Genomic DNA, 19,301 nt, shown 5'->3' with positions numbered 1-19,301 from the left:
AAGTAGTGTAAATAATGATAGTTTATCTTATTTTATTTAACAAAACTGTTTTTAAAATTGCTTGGAAAACAAAATTATGAGTAATTCCTTCTTAAATTATGCATTTAATCCAATCTTATAATTATTATTTCCGTTCGATTTTAATACTAAAGAAAAAATATCCGGTAATTTAGAATTTAGATTTGGCATCTCTAATGACGATGCGTTTGCATAGAAACAATTTAAGTAAGAATCGTACGTAGAGAAACATAACGTTATCTAATTACGTAGCAGGACGAAGTGGAACGAGCTAAGTAACGCGCGTCCCACATTACGCCGGAACGGGTAAACCATAAGTCTAAAAGGTATATTTAAAGTATAAAATATTTTATGTTCATGTCAAGGACTTCGTGTATGTAAGGCTAACCGGAGTAACACACAGCTTCGTTATATCGTCGATTTATGCGCTTGAATTAAACGACCGCCTGAGGTCTCGAGAAGATGCTGTGAAGACCCAGTGCGAAATACCCTTGCGTTCGAATTAAACGAATTAAGCTTCTGCATGTACGAGGAAACTCGCAAGGACGACACGGACCTCAACGCGGAGAGCACTGGACGAGAATTCACATGGTCTTAAGCCCAAGGCGTTGCGCTACCTTCTGAACCGTCTCTAATTAATAGTTATACCTTCTAAGAGACGTGTGCCGGGAGAATATTACCTTGTCGCAAAGCACGACGACGTACCAATTGTCCAGCCGCGACAGACACCGAATTGAAAATGCACCGCGGCGTAGAACGAGAGAATTTTTTTGCACGCGCTTTTCAACTCGGGAATGATGAGATGGGAAATATCCCGTTATTGGATTTACGAGAGGCAAGAAACTTGTAAAGCTCAATATTTCAAAGCTTCAGATTTTATTTCCGCGATTCAATAATGCGGTCGAACAAAACGTCAATTCGAAACGAGACGGGAAATGTCGTAAGACTGTCAGAAAGTGTCGAAAGAGCGTCAACCGTGCGTCTTAATGTTGAAAGAGTTGAAGATATCGTATTCTTTAACAGCTTTCAAATGCATAACAAGTATAAACGCAACGAAGATGCAGGTGCACGAAAAAAATGTGTCGCTTGCAATAAATATATCTAAAAGTATGCTGTACAGAAATGTGACGATAAAAATGTTTCAATCATAATTTCATGAAGAAGAGTCGCGTTGAAGATGCGTTGTCGCAGAGGAAGTCTCTTTCCGCTGGCGAATTAAATGAATGCACTCTCTTCGTCGTGCTATTTCTTCGTATTGACTAGTTCATCTTTCCTTTCAGAGAGAATTGCATAAGAAGGTAAACACAGTGATTCGATAAACTCGCGGGGTAGGCTGCCGTTCAAGACACTGTTCCTTATTTAGAATTTGCACGATCGAAGTCGAGACTATACAAAGAGATATAAGCGGTTGCATACATTTCTAATTTATCGCGTTGTTCCATATCGAGATGATAATACGGATAACGGAGACGGATAAATTGGCAATAATTCTATTCCATTGAATACGGAAATACAATTCAGAAGCTAATTTTCCATTTTACATTCAAAATGCAGGAAACAGAGATTTTAACATTTATTGGTTTTTTATTTAATAATTATTTCACAAACATTAATAGTATGTTGGTTTTAATATTGGCATTTTTGCTAATATCCTTAAATTAACTAATCATATTAGTTTCATAATAGAATTTCTTTTCACTTTTAATTGTATGAAAATTTTTTACATGCGACGCGTACAGTAATATTTTTTAAAAACTCATTACATTAAGATTATTTTTTATCTAAAAAGAGTATTAAATTCGTAAAAACTTTTCTTTAAAAAAAAGAAATATATACGCCAAATGCATAAAAAAAGTATCGAATATTATAGAAAATTTGGTATTGTTAATATTTTTTGGTATATTATAAATCCGAAGTTTGTCAAAATCGGTAACAGACAGTTTCGATGACAGTTTGAGCTCCTAAAAAACTGTGGAAAGGCTGCGGAAAGGTTGCAGGAAGGCTGAGGAAAGACTGAGAAAAGATTGCGGAAAGGCTACGAAAAAAGAGTGCGGAAAGTCTGCGGAAAAGGGATGTAGAAAATTTACGGAAAAGGACTGCAGAAAAGGGATGCAGAAAGGTTGAGAAAAGGCAGGGAAAAGGTTGTGGAAAAAGACTGCAGAAAAGGAATGAAAAAGGGAAAAGAGATGCGGAAAACAGGTGTGAAAAAGGCTACGGATAAACTGATCAAACCGATATACTATATCATATCAGTTGTTTTTACAGTAAGCATCGAACAAACCTTAGTTATTAGCATACCAAATATTAGAAAGAGCATATTTCACTTATCTTTTTGTATTTTGTTAAATATTTTTCAATGTCAATTGGCATAAACTTTTTGATAATTGCATTTCTTGCCCATTCATTGTCTACTATATACTTCTACGCAGTCAGAATGGCTAATATATGTTCTATGCTAAAAATATAAATAAAGTAGCATCATCCACTTTGTGTCATCTGCCCCCGAATTACTTTATATATCATGTATATAACTGAAAAAATCTGAAAATCTGAAATGGTCTTTTTACTTTTCGGGACTCGATTTCCAGATCTCGGTGTCGGTTGCACCAATTTTATTCGGGCTGGTCGCGATCGAAAGATATCGATATTATATAATAAAAGCGTTTTTAGATTGTTAATAGCAGTTGTCGTTACTGAGTAATTTTAATCGAAAGTTTTTGTTGATGTCAACATTCCAGATGAAGCTAGTGGTAGCTTCGCGAATTGGCAATGTACATTCACGCGTCAAGCGGTTAAGCGGCCTATTTTATATATACCGAGACACTACCGTGTCTCCTGATTTTTATGCACTTGGCGTCGCGACGTTACCGCATCGCTTGATCTAGAAAAGTATGTTCACAAAGATACATGATATTCCTAGTTGATTTTATAACCAACAGTAAAAAGTAAATCAAATTCCTTGCAAATTTAATATTTTTAATTTTATCTTTACACTTTGAAATTTTTTTCTCCAAGATAACATTAAATGTTCGTTAAAACGTGAATCACGTAATGATTTTAATACTATTATACAAAAGACTGTAAAACCGATTTCAATGGAAAGAAATATCTTTTAATACGTACTGTCTAAAAATTCGTGCTCGTTCCTTTATTTTTACATAATAACGATTCGATTATTACAGAAAAGCATCTTTTAAAAGAGATACTCTTTCGGGAATAAAAAGATTATATTATTACAAAATTTATAGGTTATTTTTGTTTTATCAAAAATTATTAGTTTATCGTTAATATACAATTTTTAAGAAAGAGAAGATCTAAATTTGTAATTTCGTGTCACAGATATGGTGACCTTTCTGTATATATCCGCAGATATATTTACAGTCTAACGTTGATTCTGATTTCTGAATGATCTATTAAAAGAGGTTCTCGGTCTTCTAGCAAAGAGACTCTCGGTGATTTGCTTTTCAAGAGATTAAATAAAATCCAATGTAAATATGTGTTTTGAATGGATGTTTGAACCTGAATCATCGAGGACAGATCTTTATGCTATAATCGCCACATAAATTGAGTACAGTGACGTGCAACATTTAATAAATAAAGATACTATTTAATATTATATTTAATATTATTTAATAAATATTTTTATATTAAACATATTTAATAAAATTATCAAATATGATACTCTAGGTGGATTAAAATTTGAATTTAAACCACACATTTTTGGCACAGAGAACAGCGCTCACTCTTTACGTCGTAGTCAACACATAGATAATAGAAAATATTTCAATAATATGTAAAATTATTTATAAAAAGGATTTGCCATTCATATATTTGTAAACGATAAAATATCTTTTCTACAATAATATACGATGCGATATCGAAAAACAAGTTTACAAAGATATAAATACAAACGATAAGTGTACAATCGATAAAAAGCATGTATCTGAGAATTAACAATGATGATAGGTAAACATACCACATTCGTGGAACTGTCTGAGCATCGACGGGTGGCTGGGACAAAAACAATCTCCCGATATTAAAGCCGTTTACGTGCGTACGAAAGCGGAGTCCTCCGGTGTGTAATCCGAGTGGATAATGGACATGAACGGAGATAAAGGTGGGAAGAGTAACTGAAAGAGGCGCACTTTACGTTACTTCCCCTTCTCGCTCTTTATTTCTCCTTTCTCCTTCTATTTCGTCGAATCTCGCGTTCGCTCAGGGCTGACGAACGGAGGTGACGAAGGGCTCGGGCTCTCCATTGCGAAATAAAACGCGGGAGGGCGAATCAGAACGAATGGAGAGTTTCGTTACGTATGTCCTATGCCCTACAAATTCAAGTGTGTGTAAGTAAGGCTATTTCATTTAAGAATACAACAAATTATTCACGCCTGTTGATTAGCTATATAAGATAGAGATCTGAGAGCTTCTTTAACTTGCAGCTAATTAACGTGCTTGAAAAATTTGTCGTACGACGAATTTTTCAAATATGTCGATTAGCTGCAAGACAAAGAACTTCTCGGAGTTTCTGGAAATCCTTTATGTCCTTTATATCCTCTGTAAATCGATACGCTTGAAAAATTTGTCATACGACAAATGAAATATTAGGTTAACAAAGTGGGCTTTATATATGTGTGTGATTCAGTTTTCCATGTAAAGGTAACTATATACATATACATAGAAAATATACATTTGTATACAAGCACAGTATTATTTTTACATGGAAAACTAAAACTCTGCACATAGTGGAAAAAATGTTAGTAATAGAATAAATGTTAAATATTAGAGAAATAAAAAGTCAAAATCAGAAATTAAACGTAACATACAATAAATAAAAATTAGATATGACATATTATATGTCATTTTATTGGTATCCATTGTGTCACGTTTGGAGATGTATTAGAATCAGATAAATAGACTCTGCACTTTGCGCTTTTTTGATTGGAATCAGAAATTTATATACTCCGTATAAAAATTAATGTTACATACATATTGAACAGTCCAATAAGGTTGGCATTTATATTTGACAAATACAATTACATATTTTAAAAATTAAAATGTTGACGTTTTATTTTATAATTATTCTTTCAAAATATTTATAAATGATTTTTTTAATTTAGATTCATCGCCTTTTTGTATCACTTTCAAATATAACAAGAAAAATTTGTAATTTTGTTACAAAATACGCACTATTAGAAGTCAAAGGAGCAACGATATTTGCTCAATCTTTTGAGTTAAATATATATATATATGTATGTATATAATATTTTTAACTCATATATATATATATATACATATATCAAAATGTAAATCAATTCGTTTCTGTGACTGAATTGCCTCCAAAGTAAATAACATCTACATTAACGTATGCACTCAGTAAATAACAGACTAAATTTCGAATCAAATTTAATCCATTTCTAAATTGTTTAACATTTTTATTTGAATTAAATTAATGATACACATGTGTAGTGGCGACTTCTAGAAATGATTAAAGATAATTCAAATTGAATATAATAACGAGATTCAAGCATTCTTAATTTCTATATACATTCATAATTTCTTAATCTTTTTAGTATTTAACATTTATTCCTGTGTTCCCATAAAATGTCTTCTATTGTGGGCAGGGTAAATCACACACGTATATATGAAGGCACTTATTACACACTTGGATTCGCAATGCGTTATTCCATACGTGCACGTTTGGCGGGCCGTTAGAGCGAAGTGGTTGCGCGGCGGCGAGGCGAGACGCGACGCGGCGCGGCGCGCGACGAGCCTCCCCGAAGACGGCCGAGCGCTGCCGAAGCGACGAACCCTCTGTCCTCGCGTCGTAGTGTCGCCCCACCACATCCAGTCGTACCGCGAATGTTACACTGTGCGTCTCGTATGCGCGCTTCCCCGTGCTTTTCTCCCTCGTAACGGCGACTCGTGCTGCGAGGTCCGAGAACGCGAGTAAAAGCGAGCGTTTCCTTTCGCTTCACGCGACGTTCGCTGACTGATCTCGTCCCGTCTCTCCCTTCTATCTCTTTCTTGTCATTTTTATCCCTGCCGTAAATCTTGCTCCTTCGTTGACCGGAGCGGGCGACGATCGCTGCGAAGTTTGCCGCCGTCGGCAGACGGGTGCTTTCCCGTTCATTCTCGACCGTCCCGTTCGCGTTCCCCTCCCCCCGCCCCGCTGTTATCGCCACCGATGTGTGAAAAGTGCGCGAGGCCGCGAGAACGCGACGTATCGGTAAGCGTAACGTGCTGAACGTTGCCGCGGAGGAACGCGCGGCAGTTTCATACTGAACGGGGAACGCGCGCTCGCGCGTGTCCCGATCGCGTACAATTGAGATCGCGGCATCGAATCCGGAAGTAATCGCGCACGCGGTGAGTGGTGAGAGTCGTGCGTCGAAATTAAACACGTAAATTGAAGCGTATAACGAGGCGTGCGATCGGAGCGGCGAAGATGCATTCCACCAGATGGACGATGACGCCGCGACGTCTGTAACGCGGTCGTCGTCCGTCGGCTGGGTAAGAGCGCGGTCGCTTTATTTACTATTTACCGTCCCTCCGCGCGCGAAAGTCCGCCGCCGGTGTATCGACGTGCATCGCGCGGGTTATGACGCGCCGCGCCGCTTAGGGACGCTCGTCAAGCGCTCGTAACCGGAGCCCCCCGGGTAGCCGCGAGTGCGTGCGTGCGTGCGTGCGTGCGTGCGTGCGTGCGCGACAACGACAGCGATAGCGATGGAGAACGACCCGGCGGCCAAGTCCTGGCCGTCGGGCCCGGGGACGGGCAAGGAATCATCGCCGTCCTGCCTGGAGGCGTCGATGCCGCGGAAGTTCCGCGACGGTGATCTCCGTGCGGGGACCGCGGCGGGCCTTAATTGGGCGCTGTGCGCCCTCTGCCTGGTCAGCTTCGCCGTGTCCGGCGTGCTCTTCTACCGCGAGCTTGGCCTGGAGTCCAGGATCGCGAATTTGGAAGCACGCTGCATGCGCGTCCAGGATCCCTCGTCGCCGGTGGAAGTCCTGGTGCAGAGGCTCAAGGCGGAGATGCAGGAGCAACTGCGGCAGACGCAACGGCTCGATTCCGGCGCGGTCTTCAGGCCCAAGCGCGACATCTCCGAGTGTAATTGTCCTCCAGGTAAGTCTCTCATTTTCGAAATCGCTCAAGTCCGCATTGGTGGGGTTTCACTGACTGCGCCGCTTTAATGTGTTCTATTACAACGTATATAATGCATCTCGTGAAATACTGTTTAATTGTTGATAATAATTAGCGTAATTATGGATGCTTTTACGTCGAATCTGAATATTGTGAATTGTTGCAGTATTACGTAATCACCACTCAGAGAAAGAGGCATAGGGAGAATTATAGGGTAAGGTAGTACAATTTTTTTCGAATACAGTACAATTCTGAACGAAATAAGATTTGAATCCAATTTTCAAAGTTTAAATTGTGTGTTTTTTTTTGTTTGTTTGGTGAGACATTCTCTTTCGCATTCTCCAAACAATGGAAATCGAAATTATCAAACTTGAAATTTGCATTTAAATATTTCGTTCAGTATTGCATTATATGTTCGAAATTGTACCTCGTTACTATAAAAGTGACAACTGCATAAGTTTCATGTGTATAGGACTAATGTATACATAATTGAATAAACTTATTTTCCAATTATAAAATAGTTTATTTAACTATGTATTTAATTCTTAATATACATGATTAGATCATTCGTGTTCTGTGCATTTCTTTTCTTTGAAATATTGGATGCATCAAGTAGTTACTTATAACATTTATATGTATACATGTTATGTATATATTTTAAATAAACAACCAACAAATACTTTTCATAGATATTAAAATATTTAAAACAAATAAATTTAAATTAATTCATAATTATTTATAATTAATTTATATAACTAATTTATAAAATAATTTGAATATTTATATAAAATATAATTTTAAAACTTGTGTACAGTTGTCACATTTTAAGTTGCTAACACTGTTTTTTTTTTGTAAATGAACAATTACGTTAGCTATGACACGTTAATTATGAATGTTTTTATGGGAATATTGTTTCAGTATATTCAGATTATGTACTTAATCTAGTATAAATATCATTGGCATTTATGATGATAGATAAATTTCACATTTATTCTAAATATATAATTTTTAAGTCACAGATTATTTTTTTTATGAAATTAATTAACGGTGTCTAAAATTTCATATATCATTTGATTAAAAATAATTAAAAGATAATTTAATTAATTTTAACATATTTTGTTAGAAATGTAGAATTTTTAAATAGTACTATTTCTCACGAAAACGAATATATTCGATATACCGAGCGATATGCGATTCGAATATTGTAGTTAATTATCATAATTTCTTCATAATTACACATGAAAACAAATTTGATATTACACGAATTGACATTTTAGTAAAGTGCTAATTGAAGGATTTACAGCAACTCCTAATTGCGGAAGTAATCCACAAAACAAACTCCGTGTTTGTTTCCGGCGAATCCAATTACGTCGGAAAGAATTCTTGTTTCCAACATATCGCAGATCTTATAAATGTTTGTGTAAAGAAAGTAGAGTGAAGAATTTTTGCAATCATTATAAATCGGTTTTCCAGCGTACCCTTTAAAAAAGCTGCCTCGTGTAAGCTCTCGGTTCATTGAAGAGAGTAAAGAAAAGTGTAATCAGGACTTGTAAATGTTATGCTTTTTTTTTGGTCACACGTACTATATTCAATCTCTTCATTATACTAACAAAATTGTAACCGAACTTTTTCAAGGTTAACAAATTAAGATTTATGAGACTACGGATTAGATACGCTTGCATCTTCTTATCTTCTTTGACTGCCACGAGAAAGAGGTTTTAAAGAGTCAGGAGGAAATTACACATTGCGTATTCTCTGAATCAAGTTGGAATACGGAAATGATACTTTGTTATCAAATTGCGCTGCGAATATTGAAATTAGCCGACTGTAAAAAAAAAAACACTCCGACCTCTTGATATTGTATATCGTGCATTTACATTTTTATTACTACGGTAGACTCGTAATTTTATTTTGCCCACTCGACGTCGCGTCTGATATCGTTTTGCGAAAAGCGCGTTGCGCTGCTTTTCTATCGTGTCTTCTGTTTGAAACTCTATTCTAACCAAACGATTCTCTCTACAAACACCCGCTTTACGCTCCGCGGCTTGCTTGCCGCGGCTTCACTCCCGACTTTTATTCATGACAGAACAAAGTAGCAAAAGGGCAAAGCCGCAACGTTGGAAGAACTCACGAGTGGTGGAGTCACCTGGCGACCTACCGAAACGTGCGAACGTAATAATAAAAATGATTAAGAAAATTTACGAGAAAAATTACGACTGTGTTTCTGCCCGTTTCTGAGTCTCGTCCCACACAGTATAGATCTTTTCAAGAAACGTCCTAAAAACATTTAGAACATATCCTACATCCTCAAAACATTCCCATACTAGAGAAAGAATTGTTGCAAATTGAAATCAATTGGAATTTTGCTTGAAATAGATAAATCAGAATTTTCTATGCATTTTTCTTTATTAAAATTGAAAATTATAATGGTGGTAGTCGAGAACAAATTGATACACTGAAGTAAAGAATGAAATCTTTATTCACATCATTACGAAATCACTGTCAGTTATATGCTTCAATCATTTAAAAACTATTTCGGAGTTGGATTAATAATTCTGAATTCATTTTTAAATAATTGAAATATAACTGACACATATAAGTACTTCGTTAAAGGAGCAATTCAATTCCTGGAACTAAATAACATTTTGTTATTTTTAATTTCGATCTTTGTCAAAATGTAAAAAATCAGTCCATTTTTGTAGTTAATTTCAAAGTAAACATGGTCTGTATTATGCACTTCGTAAATAAATTAAAGAGTTAAAAATACATTTTCTTAAGTTAAATTGCATAACTCCGTTATTTTAGTTAAATTAACGACACGTTGGATAAAAATGGCGACCTGTATAGATATTAAAAATAACTCAAATTGATTATAATTTTTGACGTTACGAATTTGATAGTATAATTGACAGTAATTTATAACGATGTGAATAAGAATTCTTTTAATTTTATTTCAATTTTTTTTTAGCGTAGCGTCAGTATTATGATGTTCAGTTTCTACAAAGAAAAATACATAAGGAAATACTAATAAAATGAATGGTCGGAAAAGAAGTTGTATCCGCTTTGTCAGAGCAGAACGTGCTCAAAGTGTGCTGTACGACGTTTTCAGATTAAGCATTTGCGTCGAATGTCGAGCAAATGTCATCGTGCACTTTGAAAAAGAGTACGAAGGCGCTCCTTCCCGCGTTCTTGTCTCACTCGTCGACATTCCATTCGCGTGAGCCAAATGATCATGACTGCACATGATCGTCGTCGATCGCCGTCAATCGGCTAATAAATAGAAGAAAGGGAAAAAGAAAGAGACTGTCCGCGTGATGTTGACTCGGTGAAATCGAGGCTTTGTGAGCGGGGCTTCTTTCTGTCATTGAGACAGATGCGCGATTGCTTCATTGCAGCTTTCATCAAGTCACATTCGCTCCGGCAAATAGTTGTTACGGTAATCGTGCTATGTACCCGTGTCACGATAACTCCACATATGCATCATCGATTGAACGTGAGGTATCGATAGTACCGTTAGGGAGGGGCGATGTAAAAAAAGTACTGCCAATATTTATTTTGTTTTATATTCTCCGGTCGTTTATTTCGATTATACAATAAATACTTGCGTTTATTTAGAGCAATCTGCGTGTTTATACATCACGTGTTACGAACGTTTGATGGTAACGAATTAATGCATATACACGTATAAATATTGATATAAAAATATTTCACATATAAAAAAATATTTTTATATTTATTATAAGTAGAACAGAGCAGATTTTTATCAATAATACTTTATGCTCTTCGCGAGAACGTGAAATATCGTTTAACTGGTAAACGGTATACTCTGAAATTTTTTACGCAGAGGAAAAACCTCTTTTTCTCATTCGAAACAGAGAGAAATGCTCTACAATGAGAAAGCAGCAGCCTCTACATAGGAACGAGGAAAATCCTTGTGTTTTAGAACCGAAACTTGCAACCGTCGTGAAACCATCGAATTCGTGGGAAGGCGAATTTACGACCAATAAATGCAACTTCAGCCTTTCGCGGCTTGCGGCAAGTTTATGTAGAGCAAATGATGTAGCTACGAGCATCATTAAGAGTGATTTTACGATAGCGGTGCAATTCTCTCTCTCTCTGCAAGAGTATCGACCACCTTTTCCTTACCCGGTCCTTTCGCACAACCGCGCACGAAAAAGCATCCACGGAGTAGGTAGCTCGCTAATTGCAATAATTACTCCATTGTCGGACGCCGCTCGCAGAGTTCGAGGTAGGAACTATTTTCCGGCGGAGTACGGCTGGGACGGAAACGGAAGCGCGTATACATCGAGAGGGAAGAGGAGTAGAACTGCCGGCCGGATTAATTCCGCGCTCCGTTTCTGCTCGCAGTCCACTCGCCGCGCTATCTCATGTCTGACTCTTCTCTTCCTTTATTTTCCTTCCTTTTTTTTTTTTCCTCGTTCTGTCGGTAGCCGTATCTTTCCCTTATCGCGCGTCCACGGCACGACGAGCAACAAAGGGGAAAGAGAAAGAGAGAGAGAGAACCGAACTCACAATTCTCGTTGACTCTCGCGACGGCGTCCCAAAATTGAGACGTGCGAGCTGACGCACCGACATCATAAATCTTTGCCTTCTCCCTCGTATAGCTAGCGAAGGGCGTCCGTATCTATCGCATCCCTCGCATCATTCCTCCCCTTTCGGCTCTGTCTACGTGTAGAACTCGCGTGGAACGAAATGAAGGCGGCCCTACTATCGCGATCTCTGATGCGCGAAGCGATCGGAATCGCCAAACTTCGACGCATGAAGTCGGCAATGTAAAATTTCTTCGAAACGAGAGGATGTATTTACATTTTACTCGTGTGAAATGCAAGAAATGTCGACTCCCGTAGAGAGATACCTGAGAAAACGCGAAACACATTTTGCTATTGGAAATCTCCTTCACGCGCGTAAAATGTAATTTGGATCGCATAAAATATCTGCCACGCGTAAAGTATTCCCTAGAAATTTTATGTTGTGGAAATTTTCCCGTGTTTTACGATATTACAGGGCTAACGTGATTGGAAGCAAAATATATTGATAAGTACCGTTATAACTATAAAAGTACATCAGTTAATGGACAGTCAATGAACGTGACCCATTAGGACAAAATAATAAAAATTTTAAATTAGTTCTCAATGATATATATACTCTAAATAATTTGTTGTTTATAAAAATTTAATAATGAATCTATTCAGAATCGTACATATATCATAAAAACTTAACTAAATTATAATGTTTGTCATTTTGTTCAATAATTAAATCATGTCCATTAATTGGTACACAACAAATATAACTCTGTTGCTAAGAAAAGTGATTAAATTTGCTATCTTTTTTTTTAAGAAAAACGGTTATCTTTAACATAGAATATTTTCTTGATAATAATTTTAAAATATATCTACTTATTACAAATTTTAGAAAATTCATTATTATTTACACAGAACGAGAATTAATTTTTTCTTTGAAGAATATTATTTATTATATTATATAAAATAATCGAAAAAAAGACTTTAATGATAAGCAAAACGAATTTGTTCAATCTAATAATCTTGATTAAAGTATCGATTAAACGCTTGCGTTGAACTTATAACAGATTTGCAGATATATAAACTTTTGAAATACTTGAAACAAGTAATTACATATATATTACTTGTATATAGTAGCTATTTATTTTTCTGTGTGTACATTTATTTTATCCTAAACTCTCTTTCAATTTTAATGGAACAGAAGTAATTGCTGGTAAAGTACGAGCTCTCTCGCGATCGACCTTTTTCGGAGCACACACTTATCGCCGTTTCCACTCGGCGGTGTTACCCACTTACGTAGCGTGCCATCGCGCGGGGCAAACGCGGTAATGCGATTGACCGTGTGACAAACGATGCGTGGTCGGACCATCGTGATCGAACCGTCAGGACGAATAGGAAGTAAGGAGGAAGAGAAAAGACGAATCCCTCTTTGTGAAAAGAGCACATATCGGTATAAGGAACGACGTTGGTTCCGAACGACGCCGCATACTTCTCGTTATATCCTAGCGGCGTTTTTCTACGCCTCGGGGAAATCGATGGGCGTCCGAGGACTTTTCATCTCTCTCTCTCGCTCTCTCCCCCGCAACGACGGTACGCGATCGGGAGATCTGCCGTTAATTCGCTCCATTTGAAATCGAATCGAAAGCTATTCCGCAGATAGATTACCTTCGTATGCAGCCCATACGCTCGAAAGAATGTTGAATAGAGGGGAATAGAATCGTCAGAGCGAACACGCCGCGCTTTGTCCCGCTCGCTGCGGGAATGGAGCGATCATGTTGCATCCCGGGAATTTTGATTTCTGTATTCTCATTACAGAGGCATACTCGTTACATTGAGATCACGAAAGATTTTTTTCATTACGATCAATGCGGCGATTATTGGGCATTGATCTACAAATGGATGGAAATGAAAGGCAGAAATTTGCGTGGGTACAATTATCTTTCTCTGGGAGCTAGGCTAGTAATTTCATCCTGTATGAAAGTATCGAAGAATAACGCATCGCCAATTGGTGAATTGAACGCTGCCTCTTCTCCTATTTTATAATTTTTTAATTTCTAATATCAAACATCTCGGTTAAATTTCGCGAAAATGTGAAATAATTCACTTATAAATTTATTTAATGGAAGGAAGAGAGAGATTTTGCTGAGAACGCTTGTATCGAAATGATTATAAACTCAAGTCGCTTATAACGGAAAAATGATCAATATCTTATTAATACAGCCATTACTCATCCCTTAATTTACCCTGTAATAACTTCAGTCATGATGCTCGTTCCCCAGAATACGGTAAGTGTATTTGCAAGGCAAAAATCGATATATCTCGAACATCGGAATTTCCCTTAACGTATATGTTACATAATCGATGCACGATGTCGTACGTCGCTCGACGTGTCACGGGTGAAGTGGAGCGAGGAGATCTACGGGATTGCACGTGGAAAGATCAAGGTCGATTAGCCGATCGCTCGTTCTCGGATGTCCCGAGAAATTGATGGTCGCTCGCAAACTACGTCGATGAAACGCCTACTCCGGTTCATGCCGCGGTCCATGCATGCGCTTCCAATCTCCTCTTCCCTCTCCCCCCCCCCCTTTCTCTCTCTCTCTCTTTCTCTCTCTCCACTTTCAGCCAAATTGCTATCTATCTCGGTAGATCCACGGGAAGGAGGAGAATGATGCATTGTCTCGGCTGTGTACAGGTAGCATGCACCAGCCAGCCACCAGGAATATGGACGTCTTCCTGTAGCTTACCCTAATAGAAATTAAACTTGCAGTATCTCGCTGACCGGAGATCTTCGGACCGTTTATCATAGAAAACGCGACGTAGAGTTATGTTTCCTTCAGGAAGGAGGAGGCGAAGCGCGAGTTAACTCCTCCATTGTATCTTAGGAGGAATAAGGCAATGGCGAAGTCGTACATTCGTTGAGTAAATAAAACAAATATCCGGCATATAATTACGTAAAAAGGGTGTGGTATTACAATGACAAACGATGGGATTCGCGCCAACTTCTACCGGGTCGGTATAAATTATTATCCTTCGATGAAGTTGAAGTCGATTTTTTGCTCGACAAGAATGCCGAGACAATTTATAGTTCTTTGAGTTAAAGGCGATCGGCGATTTAAACTTCTTTCGGGAAAGAAGAATAGGCTGCGCAAACTCATTCTTCGGTTACATTAAAGCTGAACTTTACTTCAGCGGAATCTTAATTTGCGGCTTAATTAGAAAGACTTCTTACGCTGTAAACTCGTTAAATCAAATTTCCGCGTTAGGAAAATTCCATTCTAAATTGTTTCGTAAATTCTATAGAGGCAAGGAATGTGTGATGGTAAAGATGAAAATGACCAAAAAAATTAGAAACTTTGAAAAAATTCAGTGAAAAAAACTTTTCTTTCCTTGGTCCTGGAAATTTTTACTCGGATATATTTTTTGGAGCATTTGACGTTGTATTATTGTACTAGAATTCGCTTTTTACATTTATTCGAAAGCACTTAGTGTCATATTGTACTACATTTTAACTTTTTATTTTTTCATAGAAGTGAAAAAATAAAAAGTTAAAATGGAATACAATTATACTAAGTGGTAATATAGACGACATGGATGTAAGCAGAGATGGGCACTTTTACGAATAAAGAATAAAATCTTATTCATAAATAAAAAATAATTGTTTATTCGAATAAAAATTTATTTGTGCATATAAAATATAAATAATAAATAAGATTCTATTTGAATAATATTCTAAATAAAAAATTATTCGAATATATAATGCCCAACTCTGAATGTAGGTACACCTTCATAATTATTCAGACGATATTTTATACTGTATTCTGATTTTAAAAGTTAAGTAACAGTTTCGTACTGCTGTTAACGTATAAACGCTGCTTTATAAAGGCACCTCAGCATCAGCAAATATTATATATACATACGCCATACATAATTATCATATTGAATGTAGACCAATATTTAGCGAATGTGTGTAAAGTTGATGCATATACAATACATTGGCAATATCATCTGGAGGCGCCTTTAGAATAATCGATACTGCTTTTGTAGTATATTTGTTGTAATTGTACATATTCTAAAATGTAAATTAGTGAAACAACGTTTACTTCCAATTATTATTGAATCGATATTAGAACGTTGCCTCTCTCCAAAATGAAAAGTTAGAATATGTACAATATCAATGTATACAACAAAATAGTGTCAATTATGCTTTAATTTTTCAATGTTAATTAATTAACAACAATATGGGCTATTGCTTATTTAGCTTTTAAAATTGGAGAGTAAAATATAAAATATCTATCTTTAAAATAATTGTACGTGATTATTGTCAGTAAAGAATATCGACTCCACCACAATTAGACACCACAAGCCTATCTCCGTTTTGACTTGAAATTGTAAAGATGATAAAATATTAATTGATATCGAAATGAAATAGATACAAAAATTTATAAACGAATATCGGGAAAAATGAATTCTATTATTATATATATACATACATATCTTTTTTATATCCTTAACATAAATTTTACTTGTTATTTTTCATGAATTCGATATCATTTTGGTCAAAAACCCGTTTTATTTTAAAATCCATTTTTTATTTATCTCCGAAGTAAAAAAAAACCTATTTTTTTATCTCTAGTCGATGGCGACATTTCATATTTTACAAAAATATGTATATCATAATATGAAGTGCATGAAACAGGCGACAACAGACGAATCTTTTGTTGGATATCATTTCGTGTATTATAAAAACATATTCTCGTCTCGTATACCGACGAATAGATGCGCGTGATCGAACGTGTAGATACCGCATGTGGATTGTTGTAATGGTAAAGAAATCGAAATCAAGAGGCGGGATTGTCCGGAATCGACTTTTAAAATAAAAAAAGCTGACAAGTCCCGACAACTTCTATCGTGAAACGGAGAAGACATTTTCTTCCGTCTGGATACCTGGATAAGCGATTCGCTTGTGTATGTGCCCGCTTGGGGAGCCAAATTACCAACTACTACACTCCGGAAGTACACTTCGTGTCGCGGGAAGGATGGGGGCGCCATTACTATGTACGTGTACCTACCTGGATAGACAGAGAATATGGGGTAGAGTTACGTAATGTGTCCTCGCCGACGAACTTTTAACATGTTATGTTCCGGCATAGAGTCTATACATGCCGAAAATATTTTGCTTTCTCGTGAAACTCGATGACTGTGTTTATTGAAAATTAGTTTAATAAAAATTTAATTAATTAACGTAATTCTAGTAATTAACTTAAATTTTGTTTGGCATACATCGCCAAGTTTGTATAATAATTTAATATTGGACTAAATTAAAATTATGTAACAACTGTATTCATGATGATACATATACATATTATAAGATATTATACCTAATATTAATTATTCTCTTTCTATATGTACATATAGAAAGAATAGTTTTGCTAAAATATCTAAAAATTATATATTGTAAGATCTTTGTATACAGAAAGAATGATTTTTTACTGAAATATCTTAAAATTTAGCTAGATATATAGATATAAAACTAATTTTGTTGAATCATCAAAATAATTACGTAAAAGTATCGAGCAGTTAGAGCGTCCTACATAATTACTTCGATGGTCCAGTAAAATTATGTTCAAATTTATGTAGCTAAATTTTTTAAAGATCCTTCAACAAAACCATCTTTTTCATGTCACTCGCACGATTATATATAATTTGCGAATTTAAGTCTTAAACGAAACACATTTTTCTCAATTTCTTTTCTGGTATTTATGATGTTACTACAGGAAAAGGAATTATAGAAGAAGAAAATGATTGTATCGCATTAGCTTTTTGTCAGCCAGATTGCGAAGTAGCTTATATCGAGCTCCGAGTCCTCCGAGTGCTGTGGAGTCCTCTGCTAAGAGTTTAACGGCTCCCTGATAACCTTTCTTATTTCTCTTACACGTACTTTTTGCGTCTCTTGCGCCCTCTCTTTCCCATCGCGCCGATAAAGAAATCATTTATTCATTAATTCCTTTTTCATTCGGGCAAAATATTGCTTGGGGAAGTCTAGGAGTATGAACGGAGCAAGCTTACAATTTATGCATGACTCGATACTTGAACAAACTTCGTAAATTGTGGACTCGTTTCTCGTTCGCGTCTTCCGAAACTCCTGTACAACGCGCGCGCGCGACTGAATTACCATCACCTTTAATCCGCAACGAGTCGCGCTAGACGAGGTGACACATCGTGGCGAGAGACCTCTTCTCTCTCTCTCTCTCTCTCTCTCTCTCTCTCTCATCTATCGGCGAAACTGCAACAAATTGAATTCCGTGTTCGGTAACGCGAGAGAAGCGGGATGTACGTTGGCTCGCGAAAGTTGGCGCGGCGGCAAGCGGGTTGGCGCGATTTACGATTGGCGCACGTGTGTCAGAGCCAGAGGGATGGAAGTTTATGCCGGCGAACCGCTCGCGCCATCCGACAAAACTTATTACCGCGCTCGACTCGGATCGCGCGCGCACGAGGGCGGCTGCTGCCCTTGTTTCGCGAGAGTTTCCGGCGTATGTCACATTTACCGGCATTTCCACGTCTTCCTTTTTTCTCTCCTCGTTTCGCCGAAACGTGCCCGGCGAAAACGCGTCCGTCCGCGTTCGAAGGTCGCGATCGATTCGCGAACCGGGGCGTGTCTCTCCGGTGAGCAGCTTTTGCACCTCGATAAATTCAAGTGAGACTTCCGTTAAATATTTTGACAATGAGAGAGAAAGAGCTTTCTTTGAAGTCTCCCGGTAGAAGGCTCGCGACCTCGAAACGAGAACGAGAAGCCTCGAACGTGTGAAATATCGAAATTAAAGATCTCTATTGTGATGGTGGAGACGTGATGGTATAGTGATTCAATCAATTGTTCGAGTTCTTCGAAGATAGTGATTGCCGGTAAATAAAGAAAGAAAGAATCAACTGTACACATTTATTGTTTCAATTTCTGAAGAAACTTTAGATAATAAGATTTTTATTCTCTCCATTTAATTTTAAATGCACTTTTTATTATTAATAGGATAGTACTTTGAGTCCTACAGAGAGATCTAATATTGAACAGTTGAAATAGAGTTACATCCGACAAAATGAAAGTTAATAGTTCACGAGCAGTTGAGTAATAATTCAACTTAAAGTTCGTCCCCCCCAAAATCTGTAGAGGAACACACCAACTGCTGTCTCATCTCAGTGTATCCTGTGTAGTATTTACATAATTGCTAAAAAAACTACATCAGAAACTGATATGGTAGAAAAGAATGCGTTAATTGGACGATAAATATGTCGAAGTGTCCAACATAGTTTTGAAAATATGCTTCTGTTACTGGCGTGTACAGATGGATGGGCTTTTACCGAATTAACAGTCCCGATAAATTCCGGAGTGCACGATAAATAACGCTCCGAATCGCTCGACGTGACGAGCGAATTCCGGCTGTGGCGGAATTCGTCTCCAAGCGATTGGTACTATCGTTTCTCGTATCGACAACTCCGGTTAACGGACGGCCTCCGATTAACCTGGTCTCGGTTAACTAATGACACCATTGGAAACGGGCTCCCGTTTCTCCCCCCTGCTCTTCTCTCTCTCTCTCTCTCTCTCTCTCTCTCTCTCT

The 19,301-nt window shown here is 37.1% G+C and overlaps 1 protein-coding gene across 1 annotated transcript in view; it reads left to right on the top strand.

Annotated features, from left to right (window-relative positions):
- Positions 1–6,970: 6,970 nt before the first annotated feature.
- Positions 6,971–19,301, top strand: part of LOC108778685 (collagen alpha chain CG42342) — a 164,347-nt gene continuing 152,016 nt past the window's right edge. Inside the window, exon 1 of the mRNA XM_018545924.1 lies at positions 6,971–7,135. Coding sequence (XP_018401426.1) covers positions 6,985–7,135 — 151 coding nt within the window. The 5' untranslated portion in view covers positions 6,971–6,984. The remainder of the gene's footprint in view (positions 7,136–19,301) is intronic.

The sequence above is a fragment of the Cyphomyrmex costatus genome, unplaced genomic scaffold (assembly GCF_001594065.2).
Source record: "Cyphomyrmex costatus isolate MS0001 unplaced genomic scaffold, Ccosl1.0 scaffold506, whole genome shotgun sequence".
NCBI lineage: Eukaryota > Metazoa > Arthropoda > Insecta > Hymenoptera > Formicidae > Cyphomyrmex > Cyphomyrmex costatus.
Note: the sequence above shows the minus strand (reverse complement) of the source record. Positions and strands in the feature narration are given on the sequence as shown.